At 42.2% G+C, this 25607-nt stretch overlaps 1 protein-coding gene across 3 annotated transcripts in view; it reads left to right on the top strand.

Annotated features, from left to right (window-relative positions):
- Positions 1 to 488: 488 nt before the first annotated feature.
- CPEB4 (cytoplasmic polyadenylation element binding protein 4) overlaps positions 489 to 25607 on the top strand; it is a 55979-nt gene continuing 30860 nt past the window's right edge. The window contains exons 1-4 of one of the 3 annotated variants that reach the window (XM_081852086.1): positions 489 to 978; positions 1352 to 1710; positions 2255 to 3406; positions 18463 to 18544. In XM_081852086.1, coding sequence (XP_081708212.1) covers positions 2282 to 3406; positions 18463 to 18544 — 1207 coding nt within the window. In that variant the 5' untranslated portion in view covers positions 489 to 978; positions 1352 to 1710; positions 2255 to 2281. Of the gene's footprint in view, positions 979 to 1351; positions 3407 to 18462; positions 18545 to 25607 lie in introns of all 3 variants that reach the window. The other 2 variants (XM_081852087.1, XM_081852088.1) reach the window with 2 other exon arrangements.

Raw genomic sequence — 25607 nt, forward strand, 5'->3', positions numbered from 1 at the left:
TTAATACATATATAAATATATATATATTTATGCATATATGTGTGTGTGATGCAGCTTTAATTTCCAGCACATAAAACAAGCCAATCTTCAGTGAGCCCTTTAACCAATGATAAAACCTTAACATCTGCCATATTCAAAAATGGCTGTTTAAGCGAGGCCAACTATAATTTCACCTGTCACGGGAGTTTCCCCGACCTAAACCAACATGTCCGCCTTGGTTCGCTCTGAGGAAAAGAAAACTGCCCAAAACAAAGATGGCCACCGCGCCGAACAATTTCTGCCCTCATCCAAAAGGGCTGCCGACTCCCGCAGTCCCTCTTCTGGCTTAGGGAGAGGCGGCCTAGCGGCTGAGGAGGAGAGGGAGGGGCGTGGCCGCTGCCAGAGAAGGGAGCGAGAGGGAGAGACGCGGGGGGGGGAGAGGCGTGGCTTCTCTGAACCGGAAGTGCCGCGCTGCCTGTCTCCAGCTGGTTGTCATTTCGATCGGAGGCTCGGTCCTGTGGAGACGACGACGACGACGGTGGCGGCGGCGAAGGCGGCTGAGGCGGCCGGGCCGGAGTGGCGAACCGGCGGATCGACAGAGTAGCCCAGCGCCTCGTGACTAAACAGGAGCCCCCCCCCCGGTCCACCCGCCCGAGAAACAGTTGTGTTACATGAGGGGAAAAGAACGACGCCGGGAGGAGCCGAGGCGGAGGAGAAGCAGCCGCAGCCTCAGCAGCAGCCGCCGCAGCCCCGGAGCATCAGCAGCGGGAGGAAAGGCAGGACCCCTGGGAGCCGCCACCGCCACCGCCGCCTCCCCCCTCGCCGCCTCCTCCTCCACCCTCCGGAGCCAGGCTTGATATTGCCCCTCCCTGCTCTTTCGCCACCCAGCGATCCTCGTGACCCTCCCTCCCTTGAGAAACCGGCTCCCATGGGGGAGAGAGGAGCCCGGCCCCCCGCCAGCGCCATCCCCTCCCCGCCGGAGACTGCGCCCCTCCTGAGGTAAAAGTCCTTCTGCGGGGGTGGGGGTGAAATCCCTGCTCTCTTTCATTCTCTCCCCCCCCCTTCCGAGGGAGCAAGGGCGGCATCAGCCCTATATATTCCTCCTCACCTTCCCCCACCTTCGAAAGAGGTTCGTCTCTCTTCTCTCCAACCCTCCCCACCCCACCCCCCGCTTTCTAAATATTCTCAGTCCAAGGATCTGAGCCCGATCTCTCCCCCCGCCCCGCTGTCGCACAATAAATTATTCTGCTGATGGCTTTAAAATGCCTAAACTCCGCTCGCCAGATATACTTATTTCAACCCCCCCCCACCCCGCCCCCCCCTCCAAACACTTGACTGCTGATTTTTCTGAGGTGAAAATTTTCCTCTGCAGGCAGCCAGGATTCATCTGAAGGACACACAAATATCGGATCATAATAGGAAGCGAGCTCGGAAAAGCAGCAACCAGGAACCCACCCAACCAGCGGCAGCAACAACAAGAATCCACCCTCCTCCTGCACAACTCAGTCCGTACACATACACACAACACGCAGTGAATGCAGATATCTAGAGATTAAAACAGGAACAAATCCTCGCACCCTCCCCTGCTTTATATGGAAAGGACTTGTCAGAAGGGCATCCGCATAGAGCATATTATACATATAGTCCTACAAGGCAAAGGCAGTAGCAGCACAGGTTGGGGGGGTGGGGAAAGCTCTCCTGTACAACTTGCTCCACCATTGAAATCTTGAGGTAAAAATTTCAGATTTTTAGCAGCAAAGACTGTTAGAATAGATCACAGATATATATTAGATTATATAGAATTTATTAAATTATTCCAGATTTAAATATATTTTTGGAGCTGTGAAGGAGTGAGGAGCACCAGATGTCTTGGTATTGTTTCCATTAATGTGTACATGGGCAGGTTGAAGCGGCTGTTAAGGCAAAAAAGTTTTTTAAAAATCTTTTTAAAAAAGAATTCCCAGGAGCTTTCTTTCATCCCCACTTCATTCTTGTGCATTTCCTTTTAGAAAAAAGGGAAACCTCTTATTTTGTTAACCAAAGATTTACTTTCTATTCCTTCTGGATATTTGAAGGAAGTGAACACAAGTCTATCCATGTCAATATTTTAAGTGATCTCATTAATAAGATTCCAGGAATAATATCCAAATCAGATATCTCAAGTGGGTAGGTGGGAAAGAAGGGGGAGGTGAAAGATCTGTAGTAATTTTCAATAATCTTGCTTTAGTAGAAGAACAAAAACATTTTAAAGTTTTGTTTTGTTTTTTCTTTCCAGGCGGAATTAAAATCCTAAATAAAATAAATGGGGGATTACGGGTTTGGCGTGTTAGTGCAAAACAACACCGGGAATAAGTCAGCTTTTCCAGTCAGATTTCATCCACATCTGCAGCCTCCGCACCACCATCAAAATGCAACCCCCAGCCCCGCTGCTTTTATAAATAACACAGCTGCCAATGGCAGTAGTGCTGGGTCAGCTTGGCTCTTTCCTGCTCCAGCTGCCCATAACATTCAGGATGAGATTCTGGGGTCTGAAAAATCTAAAACTCAGCAACAGGAAAAGCAAGACTCCCTAGAAAAACAGCAGCTTTCCCCTAGTCAAAGTCAGGAAGCAGGCATGCTGCCTGAATCAGAGAAATCTAAATCTGAAGAAAACCAGGGGGATAATTCTTCCGAGAACGGCAATGGGAAGGAGAAAATAAGAATAGAATCGCCAGTGTTAACAGGATTTGATTATCAAGAGGCTACAGGGCTGGGTACTTCAAGCCAGCCCTTGACATCTACAGCATCTTCTCTGACTGGTTTCAGTAACTGGTCAGCAGCTATAGCTCCTTCTTCTTCAACAATAATCAATGAAGATGCGAGTTTCTTCCATCAGGGAGGGGTTCCTCCTGCTTCAGCTAATAATGGTGCTCTGCTGTTTCAGAATTTTCCACATCATGTCAGTCCTGGCTTTGGGGGTAGTTTTTCCCCTCAGATTGGACCCCTCTCTCAGCACCACCCTCATCACCCCCATTTTCAGCACCATCACAATCAGCATCAACAACAGAGAAGGTCTCCTGCAAGCCCTCATCCACCTCCATTTACGCATAGAAATGCTGCTTTTAATCAACTGCCTCATCTTGCTAATAATCTTAACAAACCACCTTCTCCATGGAGCAGCTACCAAAGCCCATCACCTACACCGTCTTCTTCATGGAGTCCCGGTGGCGGTGGTGGATATGGTGGGTGGGGAGGGTCCCAAGGGCGAGACCACCGCAGGGGACTGAATGGAGGAATCACACCCCTGAACTCCATCTCACCCCTGAAGAAGAATTTCCCAAGTAATCATATCCAGTTGCAGAAGTATGCACGGCCCAGCTCCGCTTTTGCTCCAAAATCTTGGATGGAAGACAGTTTGAACAGAGCTGACAATATCTTTCCTTTTCAGGTGAGATTATTCTACTAATACTAAATAGAATATTCATAAATGTGTTAAATGGTTGCAGAAATAGCAAGACTCTGTTGTTTTTGCATGGTTTCTATTCTTAGAGCTGAGGACTTAATTTTAAAAATACACCTCTTGTATATAGTTTATCCTTTGACATTTCAGGCTTCATCTCTGAATCATGAATGTTCCGTATAGTGTTTGTCAGAGAAGTAACTATAGGCTAAGAGTGCATCTGTTATGTAGGTAGTTTGCTGTCAAGTTAATGCACCTGATCAATAAAACAGTTGCAAGAGTGATTATTGAAATAATTCTTTTCTGGGGTGGATAAGTCCTAAAAAAATTGAGCAGCTGAAATGGAATCCCCCCCTTTTTTTACCATATGGCAATAGCATTATGTTTTCAGTACACAAGTATTGGATCCTAAAACTGGACTATCAGAAAATATGCCTATGGCTTTGTGAAATTTCTCCGTTCAATAGGAATGCATCTGTGTTTTTTTTAAAAAAATAGTCTACTGGGATTTACAGTTTTCTTACAAAATGTGGAGCTGATCTCCTCCAGCAAGGGCAATAGATTTTGGTAGATTATAAGTCATTACTAAAAATAGATATACACTCGCTTCAGACATTGGCCTATGCTGTTCAAATGAGGCCATATGTTATCAGGAAAGAGGCTGTGTGCTTAAAATGTATTGGGAATTTGTCTCCAGTTTCTGAAGGTTAATTACTATTAAAAACAGCCAGCCATGTAATCAGTGAAAATCTGGACAATGGCAATTTTATTTTTTATTTTGGAATTTGTGATTAAGCTTGATGGGTTTAAATTTTTTTTATAAAGAGTATTTTGAAACCTAAGGATTCATGGGTGGTGTGTGAAAAAGCAAAGATTGCAAAATTTTTGTTGCATTTCTAGGCATGGTATAAGCGAAAAACATGGTGTGACCTAGTTTTGTTGTAATTTGGGATAGGAAAACCGGTAGATCAGAAGAAACCTATACTTGACTTAAATACAGTCTTAAAGATCTAAATATATTTTATAATCTAGTTATACTGCACAGAGAAGTGGAAGTTCTTGTATTATCTTGCATGCAGTTCTCTGGTAAAAATACTATCATTAATGAGACTTTTTAGTTCATGCTGCATAGCCAGAAGTCTTGAAATAATTTTTCAGACTGGAAGTGTATAAAAGGCTCGTGTAGAAGACCAAATTTAACCTTGGAAACCATTAGCACTAGCACTGTCACTGCAGCAAGCTCTGACTTCCTGTTTAATTCATTCTGTACCGTGACAACGTAGCTACACTGTGACAGAATAAGACCGTGTCCTTACTCCTGTAGTTAAGGCCTCAAATCTATGAATGTCAGAGATGGAAATTTTCTGTTGGTGTACTGGCACACCATTTTTGGGTTGCTGCTCTTGGGGCTATGGTCTGTATCTTGACACATGCTTTTCTTATATGGTATTGTGGTCAAAAATAATTTGTGGCAGTAGGTTGTTGTCTGTTTACTTAAGCAGTAAACAGAAGGCCATGGCAAGACCAAGTCTGATGTTTTCTTGTGCCTAGCAAAAGAAAGGTATTTTAATGAAATGGTTTCCGGTTTGTCACTGCTTGAGTTCTGTGATGAGCAAGACAAGAGCAGGACTTCAAAAGAAGAACCTAGCACTCAAGCAAATCCTCTTATGAATTTTAAAATAATCTTGGACATTTACCTTTTCTAGTATAAAATCCATATTGCTTTTTTTCTTTGCACAAATAACTAAAAAATAAATGAGTTGGTCCTCTTTGTTCAAGTAAGCATGCAAGGTATATGCAATTCAAAACAAAATGTGCAATATAAAGTGTGTTTGCAAAGCTTTACATAAATGAAAGGCCCTAAATGCATCAAATCAGGGCTGTCTCTGGACCTATAATTGCCAGAATCTTCTTGGGCCCATGTTTAGTATCACTACACACAAACTATCTTGGCAGCTATAACAAAATTGCTTAAATAGATGGCAGTGTTACTTGATCGTGACTAACCCATTCACTGGGTGACCTCTTGCTATTTTAACATATCCATACACAAGTAGCTTCCTAATATAAGTCAGCTCTTCTATAAAGAGGGGTTTTGCAATGTTTATATAAATATAATAAGTGCAGAATCTCTTTTTAGTCTCATCTGAATGCCTTTTGAAATACAAAATCCATATCCTTGAGGGATTTTCTCTTATAGCGAAAGATCCTCTGTTAGAAGTATAGAGCTGGCTTTCTTTTTGAAGGATGTTGGCTTTAATGTTTATGTAGATATTTTACAGGAACGTAGTTTAATTATATATATTCACCTATAGTGCAGTTCATTATGACATTATGTATAAATCTAGGGTACTGTAAACAGGAGGATGGTAACTGGCTGTTAACATGCACTCTGGATAATAGTCCAGTGGTCAGAGTGTTAGGCTCGGGTCTCTTAATTATAAGCACATAGGCCTAAATTCTTCTGCCACAAATTAGGAATAAGGATTTGATGCTTTAAGGGCACTTGAGAACAAATCAAATTCTACCTACCTTGAACAGTACAGCAGTACATAAGGACCAAGTGCTTGACTGTTGATATTAATGTGATGCCAAAATGTATGTCCGGTGACATAATCCAGTCCTGCCCCTAGTAACAGCTGTTGGCACTGCTGCATCACTGTTTTCCTGGATGGGATGCTGCATTGCTGTATGAGAGTTCCTGTACTGTGCTGCTGGGGAGGAGATCGGAACACAACCAGTTCCACAATGCAGCATTTTTGAACTTTGGAGGGATTCCTGGAAGTGTGAAAGCTCATACAATGTATGCAACTAATTATGATTCTTGGGGATATCCCTGGTTGGATATCAAGGATATCCCTAGTGCCATCTTATTAGGGTAGGACGCCATTATGTCTGCAGCAGTGTAAAGCAACGTTTGGTCTGCTTCAACTGAAGCGGACCTATAGACTCGGGTTGCAAATAAATGTGCCCAGACACTTTAAAGCAGATATGCAGGTTATGTCTCAGCTATAGCCAGTACCAATTCTCCCCTAATGAATAGATATGCAGGCGGGTAGCAGCTGGACGTGGATGGGCTGGCTTTCCTGCTTGTCTATCTGCCCACATGGTGGTGGTTAAAGGTCTGTAAAATAGTGTGAATTGTCCTTCTGTGGTTTCTCAACCAAAAAATACAACATAGAGCAATATGAGCTGTGCTTTTGGTTCACTGTTATCTTAGTTCTGGTCTCTAAAGACACAAAGGGAGAAGAAAGCTGCACACAGAGCCAGTGTAACCTGCAGTGCAGTTTGAATCCAGAAATGCAGCACAGAGCAATAGAGTGAGTGCATGTGGCTCTCTCCCTTTTGCCAGCAGTCTTTTAAACTATAAAGGGTATGCATGCATTTGACATGCCAGTGCATAGTATTTCTGGCCTGGTAGAATGGGAGATTACTTGTGGCAATGGGAGATTACTTACGTTGTTAGGCTTGCTTCAAATGCTGGAGCTTGGTCTTGCAAAAACACAGTGGTGGATAATAGACAGAAAGGTAAGTGATCGCTCTGTATTTGTTTGTAAGCATGCTGTAAAAGCAAAAACATCATTATGGTTGTAGAAATAACGTCCTGGCTAGAATAATGTTGACTAGATTCTGTAATATGACCTGCTTGTAATTCTCAAAATACAATGCAGCTGTCAATGCAATATACTTTTACTGAAAAAATGTATGCAAAGCACTTTAAACATTTGAAAATGCTAGATAAACCATGTGAGAAAGCAGGATATAATTAATAATATAATACTACATGCCATCTCTTTGCAATATTTCCATTTTTAAGAAAGGCACACAAGATCATACCATTTAGCAGAAAATGGAGGCTGAGTGATTCAACTAAAGATTAATTTTCATATTGATTTAAAAACTTTTTTAAATCCTATGAGTGTAGTGTTAGCTTATTATTCATTGAAGAATAAGAAGTTATTCTTAAATAGAACTTTATCTTGCATAATAAGGCAACTATTTGGACATCTGAGGAAAAAGTTGGCAATGGTGTGTTATTTTTTGGGGTGTTTCACTGAACTAAGCGGAGCTTATTTCTGAGTATAAGATTGCACTCCTGGTGTCTTATTGTCTTTTAAAGATCTCATTGTCTTATTTTCCATTGTGTCACTGTTTGAAGTCAGCAGTATAATAGACTTGGTCATAGCAACTGCTTTTTGCTGATGCTCTGCCCTCATGTTTACAAAGATTTTCTTCTGTATACTTCTTCATAAAAGTGGGACACCTTGCCTGTTTAGCAATAAAGAAGGTTAAGGTTGAGATTGGAAGATATATTATTGATGACAGAAAGAATGCAATTCTATATACTTAGCTTACATTAGAGCAGACTATTGAAATACCTTGAATCTATTAACTGAAAATACATCTGTTAAACATACTCACAGACTTCTTGCTGTTAAGACATTTCAAACAAAAGTTCAGATTCTGATCTTTTCCCTGGGTAACTCCACTGAAATCTGTAGGCCTGCTTTCCCACAAGTGGTTTCTCAACAGCTAGCAAAGTGTTGATGGTTTTCTCCTGCTGTGGCTATTTATGATAAAATCTCATAATTTGAATCAAGAGTTGTGAAGACAGATTTAGAATTTTTATCTCATTTGGTCTTAATTTCCCTATCCTTGAATCACTTCCTGGCACCAGGGTTTTCAAGTGGCCTTTATAAGGAAATTTTGGAATGATTCTCATATTCATGTAAATAAACAAGTTACTCTGATGGACAGCAAGGAGCTAGGAGGACAACAGGGGACAGCATTTGTTTTATACACTTCCCAAACAGGCCCAAATTGGATTCAGTGCATTTAACAAACAAACAAAAAACAACTGGCTATACATGTGCAAGATTTACCTAGAACCAGACTGGGAGAACATGAACAAGTCACTCCAACTCATAAAACTCAAAAGTTGTTCAGCAAGAGTCAGACGGTTTTTCTTAAGCAATAAAGGCTTTTGCAATATTTTCCCTCTCTCTTCTTTAATATAGCCAAAACTTCAGTGCATTTAAGAACCTCTATTTAAAATCATGTCATTGAAAGAGCTGTGGAAGGAAGGTAGAACATAATGATAGAGACAAGGTACCAACCATGGCGAGAGGGGCTGAAGCAGTCTTTCTGGTCTGTAAAATGAAATATTTATATTCCTTTTGCTCCTCTCCTTGCCCTGCATTTTTCAGAGTGGTAGACATGAGTGAGGAAGAACCACTTATCTAGGATACCTCTTAGGTGATAAGGATTATTTAAATAATAGTTTTTAGATAAGTTTCAGAAACCCAAGACTTGTTTTTAAATTCAGGTGTGTTTATATGTACAGGAGCAGTGCATAAAATATGATGAGTTAACATAAGCTTATTCTTTAAACAATGCTTCAATTAAATTGCTTACATCATCAGCAAACCTTGTTACTGAAGCCTTAATCTTCAAAGAACTCTCACTTTAAAAGACACACCACAGCCTTTGCTACAAGCAAGTTTGTCACACCCAGACAGGCTTTTGATTCTACACTGTTTGGCATTCATGTTGGCAATTTATGGATTAGATTGCCTCACCCTGGGAAACACAATATAGAAACATTCAGCAGTAACTATCAGGTGATATGGGTGCAAACTGTGACACATCGTGACCCTTAGACTCTGTGTATGCATGTTCTACCGAGTAAGAGTAGAATGAAATCGTACAAGCATAGGGACGCCATATGGTGCAAGGGGTTACACAAAAAGTAGATGTCATAATTTTATGTTCTTCTTGCACCACTGAATTTTTATACAACTGCAGAACCTAGTGCCACTGCTTGAATTACAGGGGTCCAGAATCCTTACCATATGTGACATCCTAATAGTGACTATTTTAAAAAACTTTTAGAGACATTATTTGTCTATTTGGCTAAAAGTGGAGAGATTCAGAGAGTAGAGCCTGTGGATTTCATTAAGGGCCACCCAACCCTCCCATCAAATGAGCACTGGAAGGGATCTCCCATTTTAAGCATTGCTGTGCTTGTGGAACACAGATGATGACAGGTTTAGTTTTGAAAGTGCAAGCACTCTGCCTGAATCCAGAGCAAGATTTCACTGCCTACTGCAGGAAAAATTGCTGAAGTTCTAAAGTTGTGTTTGCACCAAAGCTTCTTGAAAGCAGAGATGTGCCATAATTATTTGTGACTCTTATTTCTAATATGTTCAAGAGTATCACGATGCATGCTCTGTATGCAGCAAACCTCAGGAGTATGCAGTCTTTATTAGTGCTTTCAGGTTTTTTCTCTTTTAAAGAGCCTTTCTGTCATCTGAAGTATGATTCAAGCTGGTGTGTGTGTGTGTGTGTGTGCGCGCGCATGCGCATGTCTGTGCACACCCACACAATTTTAAAATGGAAATTATGGATTGGTACCAGTGTGTGGAGCAAGAACTCCTGCAAATTTGGCTCAGTTGTGCAATCTCTGCATTAAAATGTGTCCCCTTGTCCTTTTGGAGGCTGATAAGCAATGGCACATGCTTCAAAATGATTTCAACCTTGAGGAAAGACACCAACCATTTTTTTCTCTTTCAAATGAAGTTATAGCACAGTGCAGAATATTAACTGACATCCTTTAGTGTATATTAAGCAAATATCTGATGATTACTACCATCAGTGTTTAGTTTTACAAAAATCTTTTTTAAACCGTGAGGTTTAATTAATTACTTAGAAGTGTCTTGCATCTTGACTAAATGTACAAAATGCATGATGATACTGGTATGTCTCTGAGAAACAGCTGCTATTTCTTTATCGGTTGACAGCCTTCTATTCTTTAGTGGTAGAAAGCAGTTATTTAGTAATGTACCGGTAATCTTTATTAGTCAGGCTCTTATTGGCACAATTACTTGCTTGTTCTTTGTAGACTTTCCAATTCAGTATCCTTTGAACCACCTGTTAAAGCAACACTACAGATACATTATAGCAAACTGCAGTAAATAAACACAAGTGTTCATGCTTTATTGTGCTGCTGATTACCTGTTTACTTATTTATTATGCCCATATAGTCATCAGACTTGATTAATTCATTCATATAGGTATTTTGAGGTTAGCACAGTGACTTGATGTGGTGTCCAGTGGGATATTGGTGGAGGGCAATGGCTATTGTTTTCATCCCCCCAAATAGAGCCAATTTGTGTTTATTTTAAAGGGAAGCTATGCAACCACTCCTCATATTTGACAAACATTGCATCTGTTTTTGTACTTCCCCATCCACACCAGAATACAAACAACCCCAGAAGAAATGGTCCTTTGGATGGAGAAAACTGGCTCAGTTTCCAGGGGACCTGGGCAAGAGTACACTGTTCCTATTATATAGAAAAAGAAGTAGGAGCCATGTTGTATGGTAACCCTCTTGTACTGTACCACTTCAGAATGAACACGTGAAGCTCTGCATTGGCATATTAAGCCCTATCTACTCCAGCTAGCAACAGCTCTCCTAGGGTTAAAAAAAATGGTGCCCTACCCTTGAGCACCCCTCCCGCAATGAAGCAAACATTTGCTTCACAGAGATAAATGGATTTTGTTTTTGAGTGTTAAAACGTGAGACAGAAAGTAGAATTGCAACTGACTTGCACATCTCTTCTTTGTACCCTTAGTGGTTGATTTTGAGTTTTTTTGTTTTGTTTTATTCCGTACTTGTACCTCTAGTGAAACTGTTTGATAGCCAGTTAACATGATTAAGCATGGTTTTGCCAAAGCACAAATCATTTTCTGCGCTAGGCATGGGACAAGTGGAAGTATGGATGAGGCTTTAGGCTCCTAGTTGCATGCTTATCTTCAGACATACTCCTTCTAGTACTTCTAATAGCAGGGACTATGTTGCTTCACACTTGCAAAGGATGGGTCCATCCATATGCAGAGTGAGTGGTCATCCTTTGCAAGTGTGAAGCAACATTTCTTAAATTGGGTAGCAGGGACATACTATATTCTATTTCTTCTTGGCCATAAGGCATGTTTTATTTCAGAACTGTGCATATGGCAGCTTAATACATTTTTCCTATAAAGCTATCCTGGCTTAAATTTCAAGATACTGATTAAATATGAAGAATCCTCCTGGAAAGATGTGAAGTGATCTGTCTATACAGAATGTTAAGAAATTGTTATGGAAGAATACCAGTAACTCTAGACATGTCAGCCTTCCTTTGACAAGAAAAGAAAATAGGTTGAGATCTTCCTAGAGGTGGGAGTGGCAGAATAGTTCAGACTATGATGAGATTATGTGCTTTAAATTAAATAAGAAGGAACAGAGTGAAGTCAAAAGTCTGTAAAAATAGACAGTGCCCTATTAGTTTTCCTGTAAGTCATGTAGAGGGAACCTGCACAGCACCCATCTTCTTACCCAATCATATCCATATGTAAGTTAGGTTTGGTGAAAGGCTGCTGAGTTCATCTCATAGGAGTTTCTTGTATCTCCTAAGAATGGTCAGACTCTCATTGGTTTTTAAATATATGTCTGCTGAAACGGGATGTAAGAAATGCTCACTTGTCAAAGCTATGCTTTCCTGGATCTCCCTGTGTTTTTACACAGTGACTTGAATGTCTTCATAACTTTTCTTGATACATGAATACAGATACTGTTGCAAGATGTGGCAGGTCTAAAACTGGCATCATACCTACTTGATGTTCACAACTCATTAATTATGACAACTGGATGACTAATTCCAAAGAGCTTCAAACCCTAATGCTTGATGTTCAAAATTAAATAGGTTTTTTTTTACTCAATCACGTGAGTTTTGGCTAGTGCAGAAACTTGCAAGTGCTGTCATTTTGAATACTATTGTCAGTACCCTGGTTATATTAAATGGGAGGGTAATGTCCGTCTCAGCCATGAGCTCTGCTGACCCATAGCAGAACCCATGAGTTCTCCACTGTACTTAGCATATATGATAAGAGTAAGTAGCGTTTTAACTAAAATGGAAAATGAGCATTCTAAAAATGTTCTTAAAATTTTGCATTGCCTTGGAATGTGGACCATGCTTTTATAGTCTCTCTTTGTTGTTTTGTGAGATAACTTGTTGCCTTTTTTTTTTTTACCATGGGTGAACTAAGGTTATCTTTCCTGGTTGAGAAGATGGTACCTGTGTAGGCAGTGGCGTAGCGTGGGTTGTCAGCACCCGGGGCAAGGCAAGTGATTTGCGCCCCCTAACCCGTGGATTTGCGCCCCCTAACCCTAACCCCCAGATGTTGCGCCCCCCCTGCACCCCCCACGCTACGCCACTGCGGAGTCGTCCGCCATCCTGAGCCAGCGGACCGACCGATCGCTCGCCCGCCCGGAGCCGCTGCGGCCGGAGAGCTGCGCCCGATCGCTCTGCGCCCTCTGCCCGCCGCTGGCTCTAGGCCAAACCCCGGGCCCGACTCGGGAAGCAAATACCGCGCATGAGAGGAAAAGATGCGCAAACCCCCGGCGCAGGCGCCCCGCTTGTTGACACGGGAGGGGAGGGGGGGAGAGGAAACGCTGCTGGTGCCGCTGCTCCTCGGCAGCGGCTCCTCCTCTTAGCCCGCCCTGCTTACATTTGCGCCAATCCCCACCCACTAAAGCCTTCGCGCCTCCCAATGGGAAGCCTTGCCGGGCGGCGGCCTCTGCTGCCTGAGAGTTCTAAAGCCACGCCCACTTTCCCAGAGACTGGCTGTTCTGAGGGATCCAGGGCAGGACCGGCGTGCGCGCGCGCTTCTTGCTGCCCGGGCGCTTGCTCTAATCCCGCCTTCCCTGGGAGGGGATATATGCATATATGATAAGAGTAATATAGCATATATGATAAGAGTAAGTAGCGTTTTAACTAAAATGGAAAATGAGCATTCTAAAAATGTTCTTAAAATTTTGCATTGCCTTGGAATGTGGACCATGCTTTTATAGTCTCTCTTTGTTGTTTTGTGAGATAACTTGTTGCCTTTTTTTTTTTTACCATGGGTGAACTAAGGTTATCTTTCCTGGTTGAGAAGATGGTACCTGTGTAGGCAGTGGCGTAGCGTGGGTTGTCAGCACCCGGGGCAAGGCAAGTGATTTGCGCCCCCTAACCCGTGGATTTGCGCCCCCTAACCCTAACCCCCAGATGTTGCGCCCCCCCTGCACCCCCCACGCTACGCCACTGCGGAGTCGTCCGCCATCCTGAGCCAGCAGACCGACCGATCGCTCGCCCGCCCGGAGCCGCTGCGGCCGGAGAGCTGCGCCCGATCGCTCTGCGCCCTCTGCCCGCCGCTGGCTCTAGGCCAAACCCCGGGCCCGACTCGGGAAGCAAATACCGCGCATGAGAGGAAAAGATGCGCAAACCCCCGGCGCAGGCGCCCCGCTTGTTGACACGGGAGGGGAGGGGGGGAGAGGAAACGCTGCTGGTGCCGCTGCTCCTCGGCAGCGGCTCCTCCTCTTAGCCCGCCCTGCTTACATTTGCGCCAATCCCCACCCACTAAAGCCTTCGCGCCTCCCAATGGGAAGCCTTGCCGGGCGGCGGCCTCTGCTGCCTGAGAGTTCTAAAGCCACGCCCACTTTCCCAGAGACTGGCTGTTCTGAGGGATCCAGGGCAGGGCCGGCGTGCGCGCGCGCTTCTTGCTGCCCGGGCGCTTGCTCTAATCCCGCCTTCCCTGGGAGGGAGGGTCGGCGGTGGCCGCGAGCGTCTGGGGTGGGGCGCGCGCTGGCTCTCCCTGGCGGCCCCCGCGCCTGGCGTTCTATCAGCGCGCCCGCCCGCCTCCTCTCTCTTTCCCCACCCATCCTCCACGTGCTGCGCTCTAACCCGGAGTTAGAAGGGAATTAGAACACGCCCCCCGTGTGGGGTGGTTTTTTTTTTTGCTGCTTCTTCTTTTTTTAGGGCTTTAAAGTTATGCTTAATATCTGCAACACATTGAGTGCTCGTCCAGAAAAGTTGAGACTCACCCTCCAGTGCTATGCTCATGAGGCGCTTTCCTTCTCGTTGCTTATGACTTCGTAGCAGCGGGGGAACCGCCAAAAAAGCCCCTTCGGGCGCGCGGGAGGAGCGAGCCGCCCGCTTTCCCGCCCTCGCCGGCCTCCTGGGGCGCACGCAGCGCTCGCGCCCTCCGCAGCCCGCCCAAACGCGCGCCAATGCCGGGCGGGCGACGCGCCCCCTCCGGGAAGCGCGATGTAGGCGCCGCTCCTGCACCCGACGGCCTTTTCTGCAGGGCTTCTAGCTGCAAGCGAGTGTGCGCGCAGAAGGCGGCGCCTGGGCTGGGGAGCGCGCAGCCTCGTCCTTTCCATCGCAGCCAGCACTGTGAGAGAGAGAGTGAGCCACCAGGACCAGGTAGGGGCAGAGAGCTCCGAGTGCGCCCCCAAAAATGTTGCGCCCGGTGCGGCTGGCACCCCTTGCACCCCCCACGCTACGCCACTGTGTGTAGGCTCCTCCATTTGAGTGACAGGTATTAGGGACCAATAGAGCTCTCCTCTATTTTTCACAAGTTTTTGACTTCCTTTTGTTCCTTCTTTCTGACTTTAGAACATGCTGATCACAGACTAGTCAAAGTCCAAAATTGTACACTAAGCCACATTACCTTCTCTAATGGGAACATAAGCGTTGATGTTCCATTGGCTTGCTTTCCAGCTATGAATTCACTTTTAAGTATGAACATATCTAAAGGAAATGACCTCCTTGTAGGTCTGTTAGGATCCTGTAATGCTAAAAATATGTTTAGCTCTATTCACCATTGGACTTTCCCAAAACGTTCCTTATACGCAATTGCAGTATATTGGCCTGTGTGCATGTTTCTTCTATGGCTTTAAAAAAAAAAAATTGGCATCATTGAACTTGCCCATAAAGGGCCTAGTGATTAAGTTGCAAAACACAAGTTAATCTCTCTAGATAACCTGAAATATTGTATTTCTTCTGGAAGTTGTTTCTATGAGATGAGAGCAAAAGAATGTGTGTATAAAATAAGATAAATTCTTTTTACTTTAAGGTAGGCTATTTCAATCTGGGGTTTCAGCCTGCTTTGGGACTGGAAACAGCCTTTATCACTTTTGTGGATTATTTACATCAGAAGATAGAAGGTGGACTGTGTTCCTGTTGGTTCCTCTGGACTTTTCAGTCACAATCAGTACCATTGACCAAGGGGGTAGGGCTTGGGTGCACTCTTAAGTAGGCTCTGCTTATTCCTTCTGAGACAGGGCTCAGAAAATGATGCTGGGGCAGGTACTGTTCCTCCCTGTGGTGAGTTGCCTGCAGGGTTCTTTCCTTGTTCTGCTTAAGCATCTACATAAAAGCTCTGGGTGAACAGACACAGTTGAAGCTGAAGCTGGAAATCTCCAATTTTGAGATCTGGGCTATATAGTCATCAGTGTGCAGATACATAGACCTTCTCATTTTCATCTGATCCTAGGGAGACAGTAAGGAAATAAGGTGGTAAGAAATTGAGATGGATGTGCATTTTAAACTCGAAAACTGTGTATACTAGCAAAGCTCAGCATCAACAAGGTCTGTTGCTTCAAGCATTGACTTAACAATTTACTTTTCATCTTTTCCCTTGTTGGGGAGTAAAGCAAGTTTTGATGGAGAATTATATTTTAAAAATATAATTCTACTATAGGATTGCCATGCTTTTATTACTTACCTGGCCTCTTGAAAATGGGTGTAAGAGATGAGCTGGTATTTAACTTGGCATGTCTCTACTGACTTTGGAAAATTACAGCTTGACCTCAAGGTTAGGGAGCAAAGAACTGCAAGCAGGGCTCGTGTGCATAGTTAAACAAAGCCTTGTTGCTAATCCCATGTCCCGAGTAAGTTCACAATAACTGTACTTTCTTTTAGGGCAGAAACATTTTTTTTAATTTTTTTTTAGGTAGGTGAGTTTAAATAGACTATCTGGGACTAATGTTATACCCATTAAAACAACAATGAGAAATTTGAAATATAAAACAGTGAGCACATCTTAGCAGGCACGCCAACTCTTTGTTGGATAGTGTTGAGGGGGCCTGGTGCATGTCACACGCATGTGATGTCATGCATGCTGCACTTTGCAGCACCAGTGGCTGGCTCCTCCAGAGTTTTCTGCCTCCTCCAGATTGACACAACGTTGAACATTCTGTTTAGTTGGGTATTTGTTGTTTCGGTCAAGAGTGAACTATGAAAGTACTTGCTAAGTGATGGTTTTGGCTATTGTATGTGAGAAATACTTGGGAAGTGTGTTACAGATGACAACATGGTAATGCCTTCACTGCAAGTCATTGTGCCTCAGTTAAATATCTATGTACCGTAAATTCCATTGTTGGTCTCGCTACAGTAAATGGAATTTCAGTGTATGCAGTATTCTTGTTATCTGTAACACTAGGTAATGTGGAATACCAATATTTGAAGTAAGTAGAATTTCAAGACTTGCAGTTTTTATTGAACTGCATCTGACCAGAAACTACTGATAACTGTATAGCACAGAGCAAATGACATTATGTACTGCACTGCTGCATTTCAAGTAAATAGATGAGCTCTTTGGGCTTTAAATGCTAGGAGGATGGTTTTGAGATTATGGTCATAAAAAGTTGTTTGTAATATTTAAAAATGCTTCAGATTTAAAAAGAATTATTTATACCTTTGTATAACATGCGGGGGGGGGGGGGGGATACAAGCATCAATATATCCTATCAGTAGAGTAAAAAAATAAAAGAAAAGGATAAGAAATGTAGGAGAGTAAAAATTTAGCTCAGTGAGAATGTTTCCCACTTGGACTATTTCACCACTTCGTTTATATCAATATGAGTGTTTGGAAATACATAACTAGTTATGTTTTACTCTAATTGCATAAAGAACTAAATATAATTGTTTTATGAAACTACTTTTACTGAGGCTTGAAGTCTGTGGTTTTAAATCAGCATTTGATGTATCAAGCTGATGAAATCTGGCAAACATGGCCTTGCATCAGATAGGGTTATATTTTTATTATTTTGTTTATTATTCTCATATTGTGATCCTACCTTCCAAACAGGACTGGTGGTAGCTCTTGACTGACTTAAATTTGCTTCAATATATTTTGGATATTTAAACTGCATTTCCATCCTGAGTGTGCTTAAGGTAGTTTACAACAACCTAACAAAACACACAGCAAAAAATCAATGCAAAGTATCAATATAATTACATACAGTGACAGCAAAACTATCCATGTTGAGACTTGAGAACTAAAATGTATTCTAAAATAAGTAAGTGTTCAGTTGACAGCTAACACCATATGATGTAGCCTTGGAGGCCTCCCAAAAAAAGTATTCCAGAGCTGCCATACTACACTGGAAAATTCCCATTTTGGGTATACGTATCTAATTATCCATGGAAAGGTAGCCTATTGGAGATCCCTAAGAGTAGTGGGATTTTATATGAGAGAAAGTGTTGTCTAAAACACACAACATATTTAAGGTCATCATTTAGTGACAGTGAATTCTGAAATGCTTTTCACTAGGTCTTGATTTGCCTTAAGTACTGAAAAAAACCCTTTTTGGATATTTTTTAAATATGAGGTTGTTTTGAACTGCATTATTTGTAGAACTGATTTTGCCTTACTTATTGTGTATTTGATATGATTGTATTGATCAAAATGCTGTTCACTTGTTTTTAATGCTTCGTTATTGTGAGCCATTTTGAGCTCAACTTCGTTGCAAAAGTGGCATGCAAATATTAAATCAAACTAAATTGCGTTAAAGCAATCTTTATGCTACAAATGAAAAATATTTACTCAAATGATGCAGACATTATATATTCTGTATCTTGTTTCTTGGTAGGAGTACCTCTGAATTAGGTTCAGATAACCTTCACTTCCTAACTTGAAGTTACAGTACTTTTGTTTCAAAATTATTGTGCTCCAAGGGACCGATCCAGTGTATACCCACTTAACTTCAGTAAATGCTGCAGCCTCCAGTGCTTACAAACTGTTCTCCAAACCATTAATAGTTTGCTTTGCTCTAATCAATATAAGCTGATTCTGAGTATTTTATTAAATTGCTGCTTTAAAAAAATCTGTTTTGAAAAGGTTTCTGGGTAGTTCTTAGTAGCATTCTCTTTAAACTGGTATTTGTGTTTTACTTGCAGGATCGCACGAGAACTTTTGACATGCATTCACTGGAGAACTCGCTAATTGACATAATGAGAGCTGAAAGTGATTCACTGAAAGGTAAACTTGGATTACTCTTTTCCTGCAATAAATAATTAGGCTGACATACTTGCACAAAGTATGAAGTTCAAGTATTTATAGAATAGCTAAAGCAGTTACTTCCCCCTCCTATTTGTTAGTTTGTCCAGACTCTGGATCTCCTTTTTCTTTTGCTTCAAGTGGAAGCCGTCAGTAAAACATTTGTGTGTGCTTAATGGCCTCCTTGGCATAATACCTCTTAAAAACACAGGCCATGTTTTCCAACATTGCTTTCTGAAGTGGCTTCAGATTAGCAACACTTTTAAAATGTGATTTAAAATTGAAGCCTTATCTGAAGATATGTAAAATGCACCTACCCTGTTTGCCTATTTTCCTCAGTATGATATTTTACAGTCTTGGGCAATCCTGTTATACCATAGATATAATGTACAAGAGTCCTTTGAATATTAGGGGTTTTGTTGGAGTACAAGGTAACCAACTGACCTAGCCCTAGAGCTGTGTATGTACTGTCTGTCTGGTAAGCTGGTGGAAAAAGTGAGCTAAGCATATAAGTTACAGAAGTGATGAATTTTGGTTTGGATGAAGATGCCACTCAGTGTTGTTTCATTGTGGTTCCTCTATATTGTGATACACCTACAGAACAAGATGGTGTAGAATTTGCCCCTGAATTGAAGTTTAAGGTCCATTTAACTTAGGAAAGGCCAAATGCACTGGTTCCACTCCATAATTAACTTCTTTTCAATGACTCTTGGAATTATGACTCTTGGAATTATGGGAAAGGTAGTTCCCATGTTCCATCTCTGCTCCTAGGCCTGATGATATGGGTAGCCTCTTTGACCATGGTAACTATATTTCCCATTATATGGATTGGCTCAAGCGTTCGTAGGAACAACCAGGCCCAAGAGCAGGCTGAGGCCTCAACAATGGGGAACTATACTACTAGTAATTAGGGATATAGAAGTGCCCTGACTCCCCATTGTTCAGACTTGCAGCTGATTCGAAATCTTTTAAACTCTGGCATATGTGATGACAAAAGTATCTGTTGTCATTGAGCATTTTGTGTTCCTGCAGACTCCAGTTAATCTGTGCATTATGCAGAATGGATGATACTCCTAGTCCAAATTCACTGCTGAAATCTTGTAAATTCTGACAATGACACTTTGACATTGAAAACTTTGTCAGAAACATCTTAGTGGGTACACATACTGCCTACTCTGGATGTAGAGAATAAAGTAATAAATGTCTGCTGTCTGACAAAATGAACAATGCTTTTATCAGGTGAAAATGGTACGGCTTGAGGAATTGATGAAGTCACATAAATAACCATTCTTCTGTTCTGAAAATGGTTTGAATCAAAACATACCTGAAATATATTAATGTACAACCTCCTAGAAGCAGTATGTTAAGCAATACATTTGTCTTGTTTATGGTCAGTGCTTAAGCAATAATCTTAACTTACATGTCTCGGGGTTTTATGTGTCAGACTCCCTTATTTATCTACTTTGTCCAAGGCTTTTGCTCTAGTTCATCACTGGCCTTGGCATGGCTAGAGCAGATTTACGGCCTTCCTGGAAAGTAAATTTCTTCTATTGTCTAGGTTCCTGGTAGTAATGGAATTAACTTACCCTTTAATAGTTCTTCTTGTCACAAAGAATCCCAAAATGCTTGACACAGTGGCTACCCAAAGTTGCTTCTACCTACTTCTGGGGTGAAAGCAGTAGCTACCACTGTCACCAAATCTAAATAGCTATTCAGGGTGGAGAATAAATTATCCAGGTGAAACATATGGGGGACCTGAGCAGCAGGTATGGTCTTTCCTCAAAGAGAAGAGAGCCAAATCCAGTTTCAGTTAGCTTCCTGCGCCATGGCCTTAAACTATGTGAAATGGAATCTTAATATATAACCATGTTGCCTCATGTGCAAGTACAAAAATGTCCTATCTTTGTAATTAATTACCTTGCAGGCTTATACTGATATCAAGTATATAACTTACATTATGCTTGGTGGAACCAGCTTATAGAAAACGCAATTTAGCAAGTGGTGTGGTGTAACTAGGCAACTCCCATGCCTTGAACAGTAGCAACGAACATACATTATTGTTTGATTTCAGTTACATAATACTGTTGTTGGGTTTCAGAGCCTTTCCAAGGACTGTCTCTTCTGTACCTTGCTTCTTGGGAGGAGTACCTCTGAATTTGGTTCAGATAACTTTCACTTCCTCATTTGAGTATCCACAACTGGCTAATGGCCTGGTTTGCAAATAACACTAAGCCAAACCACGGCTAAACATGAATGTGTGAGCCTGTGACTACTTGTAGCAAAAATTGCAGCTGCTTCATACCTCCCCTGGTCCTCCTGCTTCCAGGGGCAAACCAAAACATTTTGGTGATTGAGACTAAATGCCCTGCTGCTGCCCCCACACTTGGGGTGTGTATGCACGAGGCTCTGCAAGGGCTTTTTCTCTTTCCACTCCACTGGTGGTGGTGGTGGTGGGATGTAGGAAGGGATTTCCCCCCCTTGCTGAGACTCCCTGCCCCGCAGCGAACTTTCCCATGGGCCTCCTTCTGCCCCCAGGGGCAGAGAGACCAGCAGCAAAGCAGAGTGGTGGAACTCCCCACTCTCGCCGAAACTAGGTGAGAGTGGGGCATTCCAGTGGTGGCAGAAGCAGTGGGGCAGGCTGGGTGCTGCCGCCTGCATTTCTGCCACCTGAGGCAGCTGCTTCACCCTGCCTCATTTGGGTGCCTGCTTTGCCTGCTGCCATACTGCCTGGAGCTTAACCATGGTTTGGCTTAGCATTACATCTGAACCTGGGCTTGTGATTTGTCTTGCTCCAGATAAACCATAAGCTATAGCTAATGGTTTGTTTGGGTGCGGGGGCGGGGGGAATGGGACTTACAGCTCATGGTTTGTCTGGGGAATGCAAATCACCATGAGCCTTGATTTGGATGTGATTCCATGCCAGACCATGGCTTTGCTCCAGGAAGCATGGCAGTAGGATGACCAGAGGAGTGAAGTTGCTGCCATCTTTGCTGTGAATACATATATGCTTACACATTCGTCTTTAGCCATGGGTTGGCTTAGCATTACATGCAAACTGTGTCAGTGTCTTACTTAACTGAGTCTGTGGTCATCTTGTCATAGCAATCAGAACTGCTTGGTCTGGGAAATATTCTGTGTACTTTTAGGTGCTTCATCCTGATAAGAACTGCAGAAAAGGGACATGGTTTCCTTTCATAAATAAGTAATCTAGGTTAATTGGCCTCCAAATAGACATAATCTAAAATAGAATTGCTGTCAAGGTTCTTAACTTTCCATGTATGCATTTTAGCTATTTAATGTGAAATATTTATTATAGTTCAGTTGTGCTATTTTGTCATTGCACGCTTTTAAGAGGTTATTTACTGTAACTCTTCATAGGTTGTTTTTTTTAATAAGCATCCCAAAAAGATGTAAGATGTGACTCTGTAAAGCTATTCATCAACTCATTACTGGGTAAATGGGGATATAAATATTTCTGTATACTACAAGTTATTTTCCAAGGTGGCATTTCCTTTCAAATGTGAGATAATTGGCAGAAGCCTTTGTTGCTTGTGAAGTTTTAAAAATAGGCTCACACTATAACTCTAGAAAACATTCTGAATCCCATGAAATTGGATTGGCACACTGGATAATGGTAGCACAGATAGCTCAATTAATATCTGACTGAGTGCTTGGCTGCATGTTACATTCATCACATAATAAGTAATCATGCATAATGTCAGACTTTGACCACTGAAAATTTTGAAGGACCCCTTGAAACAAGCAAAGAAAGCTAGAGTTGATTATAGGCAGGCTGGAAACACGATAATCATTCTTTTCCTCAGTGGCTATTGCCTTAAGGTCAGGGATAGAGAATCCAAGGCCCTGATAGTGGACTGTGGGACTCTCCCAAGCCACAGCCCCTCTTTGGGTGATTCTGGTTAGCAGGAATATGCCATTGAACTGTGATCATGCCTCTTCCTGGCTAACTGGAATGTAGAAGCCTCTGACTTTTGTGTGGCTGGAATGCAGCCCACCATACTCAGGTCACATCCATTGTTCTTCCCACCATTGCCACTGGATCCAAGCACCACTGACTTGCAGGAGCTGAAAGCCTGTAAACGTTGAGAGGGAAATGGTTACTAACGAACTAGCAACTAAAGAAGAACTTAAAAAAAAAAATCTTTAATGTATTTTTGTCACATATACTACCCAATTAATCATGTCCCTTAGGCAGTTCACAGATTTCAGATAAATAAAATATGAATACAGTCAACCAAATCAATTAATATAAAAGTTGCACCAGGAGAAAAATTAGCATAAAACCATATAATAACATGGAATAAATGGTTGGTGGATGAATTAAGATGGCCAGTAGTTCCTGGGAATGGGCCACAGACTTGTAAGCTGCCTTCTCTCTCGTGAGAATTCTCTCTTTTCCTGCCCCCTATCATTATGGTTAATAACTACATCGGCACTGAACTTAACACTGTTTCATGTTAACCAAGGTTCGCATTGTGCCTATGGTTTGCAGAACTGCTTCCAAATTTTGATTGTGGTAGAAACACTGGTTAGGTTGATGCAATTTAATACCTAGCCATGATAATGGGTTATGAGAAAGGGTTGGAGAGATTACTGTATGACAGGGATGGGGAACTGCTAACCCTCCAGATCTCAGCCCCACCCATGGTTGGGATGATGGGAGTTGTAATCCAACAACCACTTGGAGGCTGCCGATTTCTCATCCCTGCTGTATGAAATGTAGATCTTGGAAAAGAGTGTGTGATTCTGTGACCTGTTCAAATCTCTTGGCTAAGATTAGAAATCAGGATTGTTACCCAAAGTTCTCGTGAGCTCTCATACATACACTCCTGTTCTCTCAAATGTGTTTGCCTAGCAAGAAGAGACAGTAGCCTATGTTCGCGCTTTTAAAATGCATACCCAATTGAATAATTAAAAGCTGAAGAAAACAAAACATGTGTGTAGAAAGCTGTGGTGTCGGTTCACCTTGGGGTAAGTCACTATTAAGTGATAGCTGCAAAAGGGTATGTTTTTCTGGTTATCGTAGGTGAATTTTGAAGAGCAATGAGACTGCTTCCCTCTTAATTTTTTTGAGACATTGTAAGCACAATAACCCCAGAAGACTGCAGACTTTTGTTGTCTGTATAGGGAAGGACCATAGCTTTGAGGTTGAGAATGTTTTGTGTGTAGAAGGTCCAGATTCAATTCATAGCAGGTAGGGAGTACTCCCTGTCTCTTAAACCCTGGAGAGGTGCTGCCAGTTGGTGTAGACAGCACTGAGTTAGATGGATCAATAGTATGTTTTGGTGTAGGGCAGCTTCCTGTATATAGAGGGGATTTTTGTTTGGGGGTAAATGTGTATCAATAGCCTCCTAAAGAAGCATATTTGCTTGGTTTTTCTTCCTGGAATTTTTTTTTTTTTTTTAAGTACTGCACTTTTGTATTTAAGCAGAGACGGTGAGTTATACTACCCAAACAATTGTCCTCTAAACTATTGTCAAATGTTAGGGAACTTTGTTTTTGTTGACCACCTTCCTGAATCCTCCATTATTTGCCTGCCTTGAGCAGCTGTCATTTTCAGTATGATATTTATATCCACAAGAGTGTCTGCAGAAGTCTTTCTCTAGAGACTTAATTGCATTTCCTTTATGAGAGATTTGACTTTCATGGACTGAACTTGACACAGAGAGACATGCTTCTCCTCCTCCTCACTACAGTTATTTGAGATGGCAATTTGATCATTGTCATGCTAATAATGAATCAGACGATATGCTTTCTTCCCTATAATAAAATATACTGCATAGTCTCAAATGGTCATCAGTTACCTGGAAGTAGGGCAGGAAGAAGCTGATTAACTGAAGGAGGATAGTGGTATAATAAAAACATAAGAAGAGCCCTGCTGGATCAGATCAAGCCTTCATTTAGTTTAGCATCCTGTTTTCCAGAGTGATCAACCAGATGCCTCCAGCAAGTCATCAAACAAAGCGTGGATGCAATAGGCCTCCCATGTGTCCATCCCTCTTAATGGGTATTCAGTGGAATATTGTTTACGAAAATGAATCTTCCACTTAGCCACCCTGGCTGATAGCTACTGAAAGATCTAGAATCATAGAATCATAGAATCATAGAATCATAGAGTTGGAAGAGACCACAAGGGCCATCGAGTCCAACCCCCTGCCAAGCAGGAAACACCATCAGAGCACTCCTGACATATGGTTGTCAAGCCTCTGCTTAAAGACCTCCAAAGAAGGAGACTCCACCACACTCCTTGGCAGCAAATTCCACTGTCGAACAGCTCTTACTGTCAGGAAGTTCTTCCTAATGTTTAAGTGAAATCTTCTTTCTTGTAGTTTGGAACCATTGCTCCGTGTCCGCTTCTCGAGCAGCAGAAAACAACCTTTCTCCCTCCTCTATGTGACATCCTTTTATATATTTGAACATGGCTATCATATCACCCCTTAACCTCCTCTTCTCCAGGCTGTCTATCCTGAATGATTTTACAAAATCCTCATTTAAAGTAATCTAAAGCTAGTGTTGGGAACCACATCTTGTGGTAGTGAATCCATCAATTATGCATTGTGTAAAGATGTGCTTTATTTATCTTGTCTGTCCTGAATCTACTGCCAGTTTCATTGGGTGACTCCCAATTTCTAGCATTATGAGAGTGGGAGGACACGTTTTCAATATACACCACCTTCATGCCATAGACTCATTGAATTGTAGAGTAGGGAAGGAACCACAAGTGTCATCTAGTGCAACACCCTGTAATGCAGGAATCTTTTGCCAAACATGGGGCTTGATTCCATGACCCTGAGATTAAAGGTCTAATGTTTATAAACCTGTTTCAAAAAAAACCCCCAAACCCTTTAGGTGTTACTAAACTGAAAAGTCCCAAGTGTGTTAGTCATTCCTTGTAGGGAAAGTGCCTTAACCCACTTGATTACTTTGGTTGCCCATTTTGCATTGAATCCATTTCTGTACTATGGGGTACTATGGATTTCAAATCCAGCCACACCAGAGATTTTATAGAATGACATTATGATAC

Source organism: Podarcis erhardii (assembly GCF_964252035.2).
Source record: "Podarcis erhardii genome assembly, chromosome: 2".
Taxonomy (NCBI): domain Eukaryota; kingdom Metazoa; phylum Chordata; class Lepidosauria; order Squamata; family Lacertidae; genus Podarcis; species Podarcis erhardii.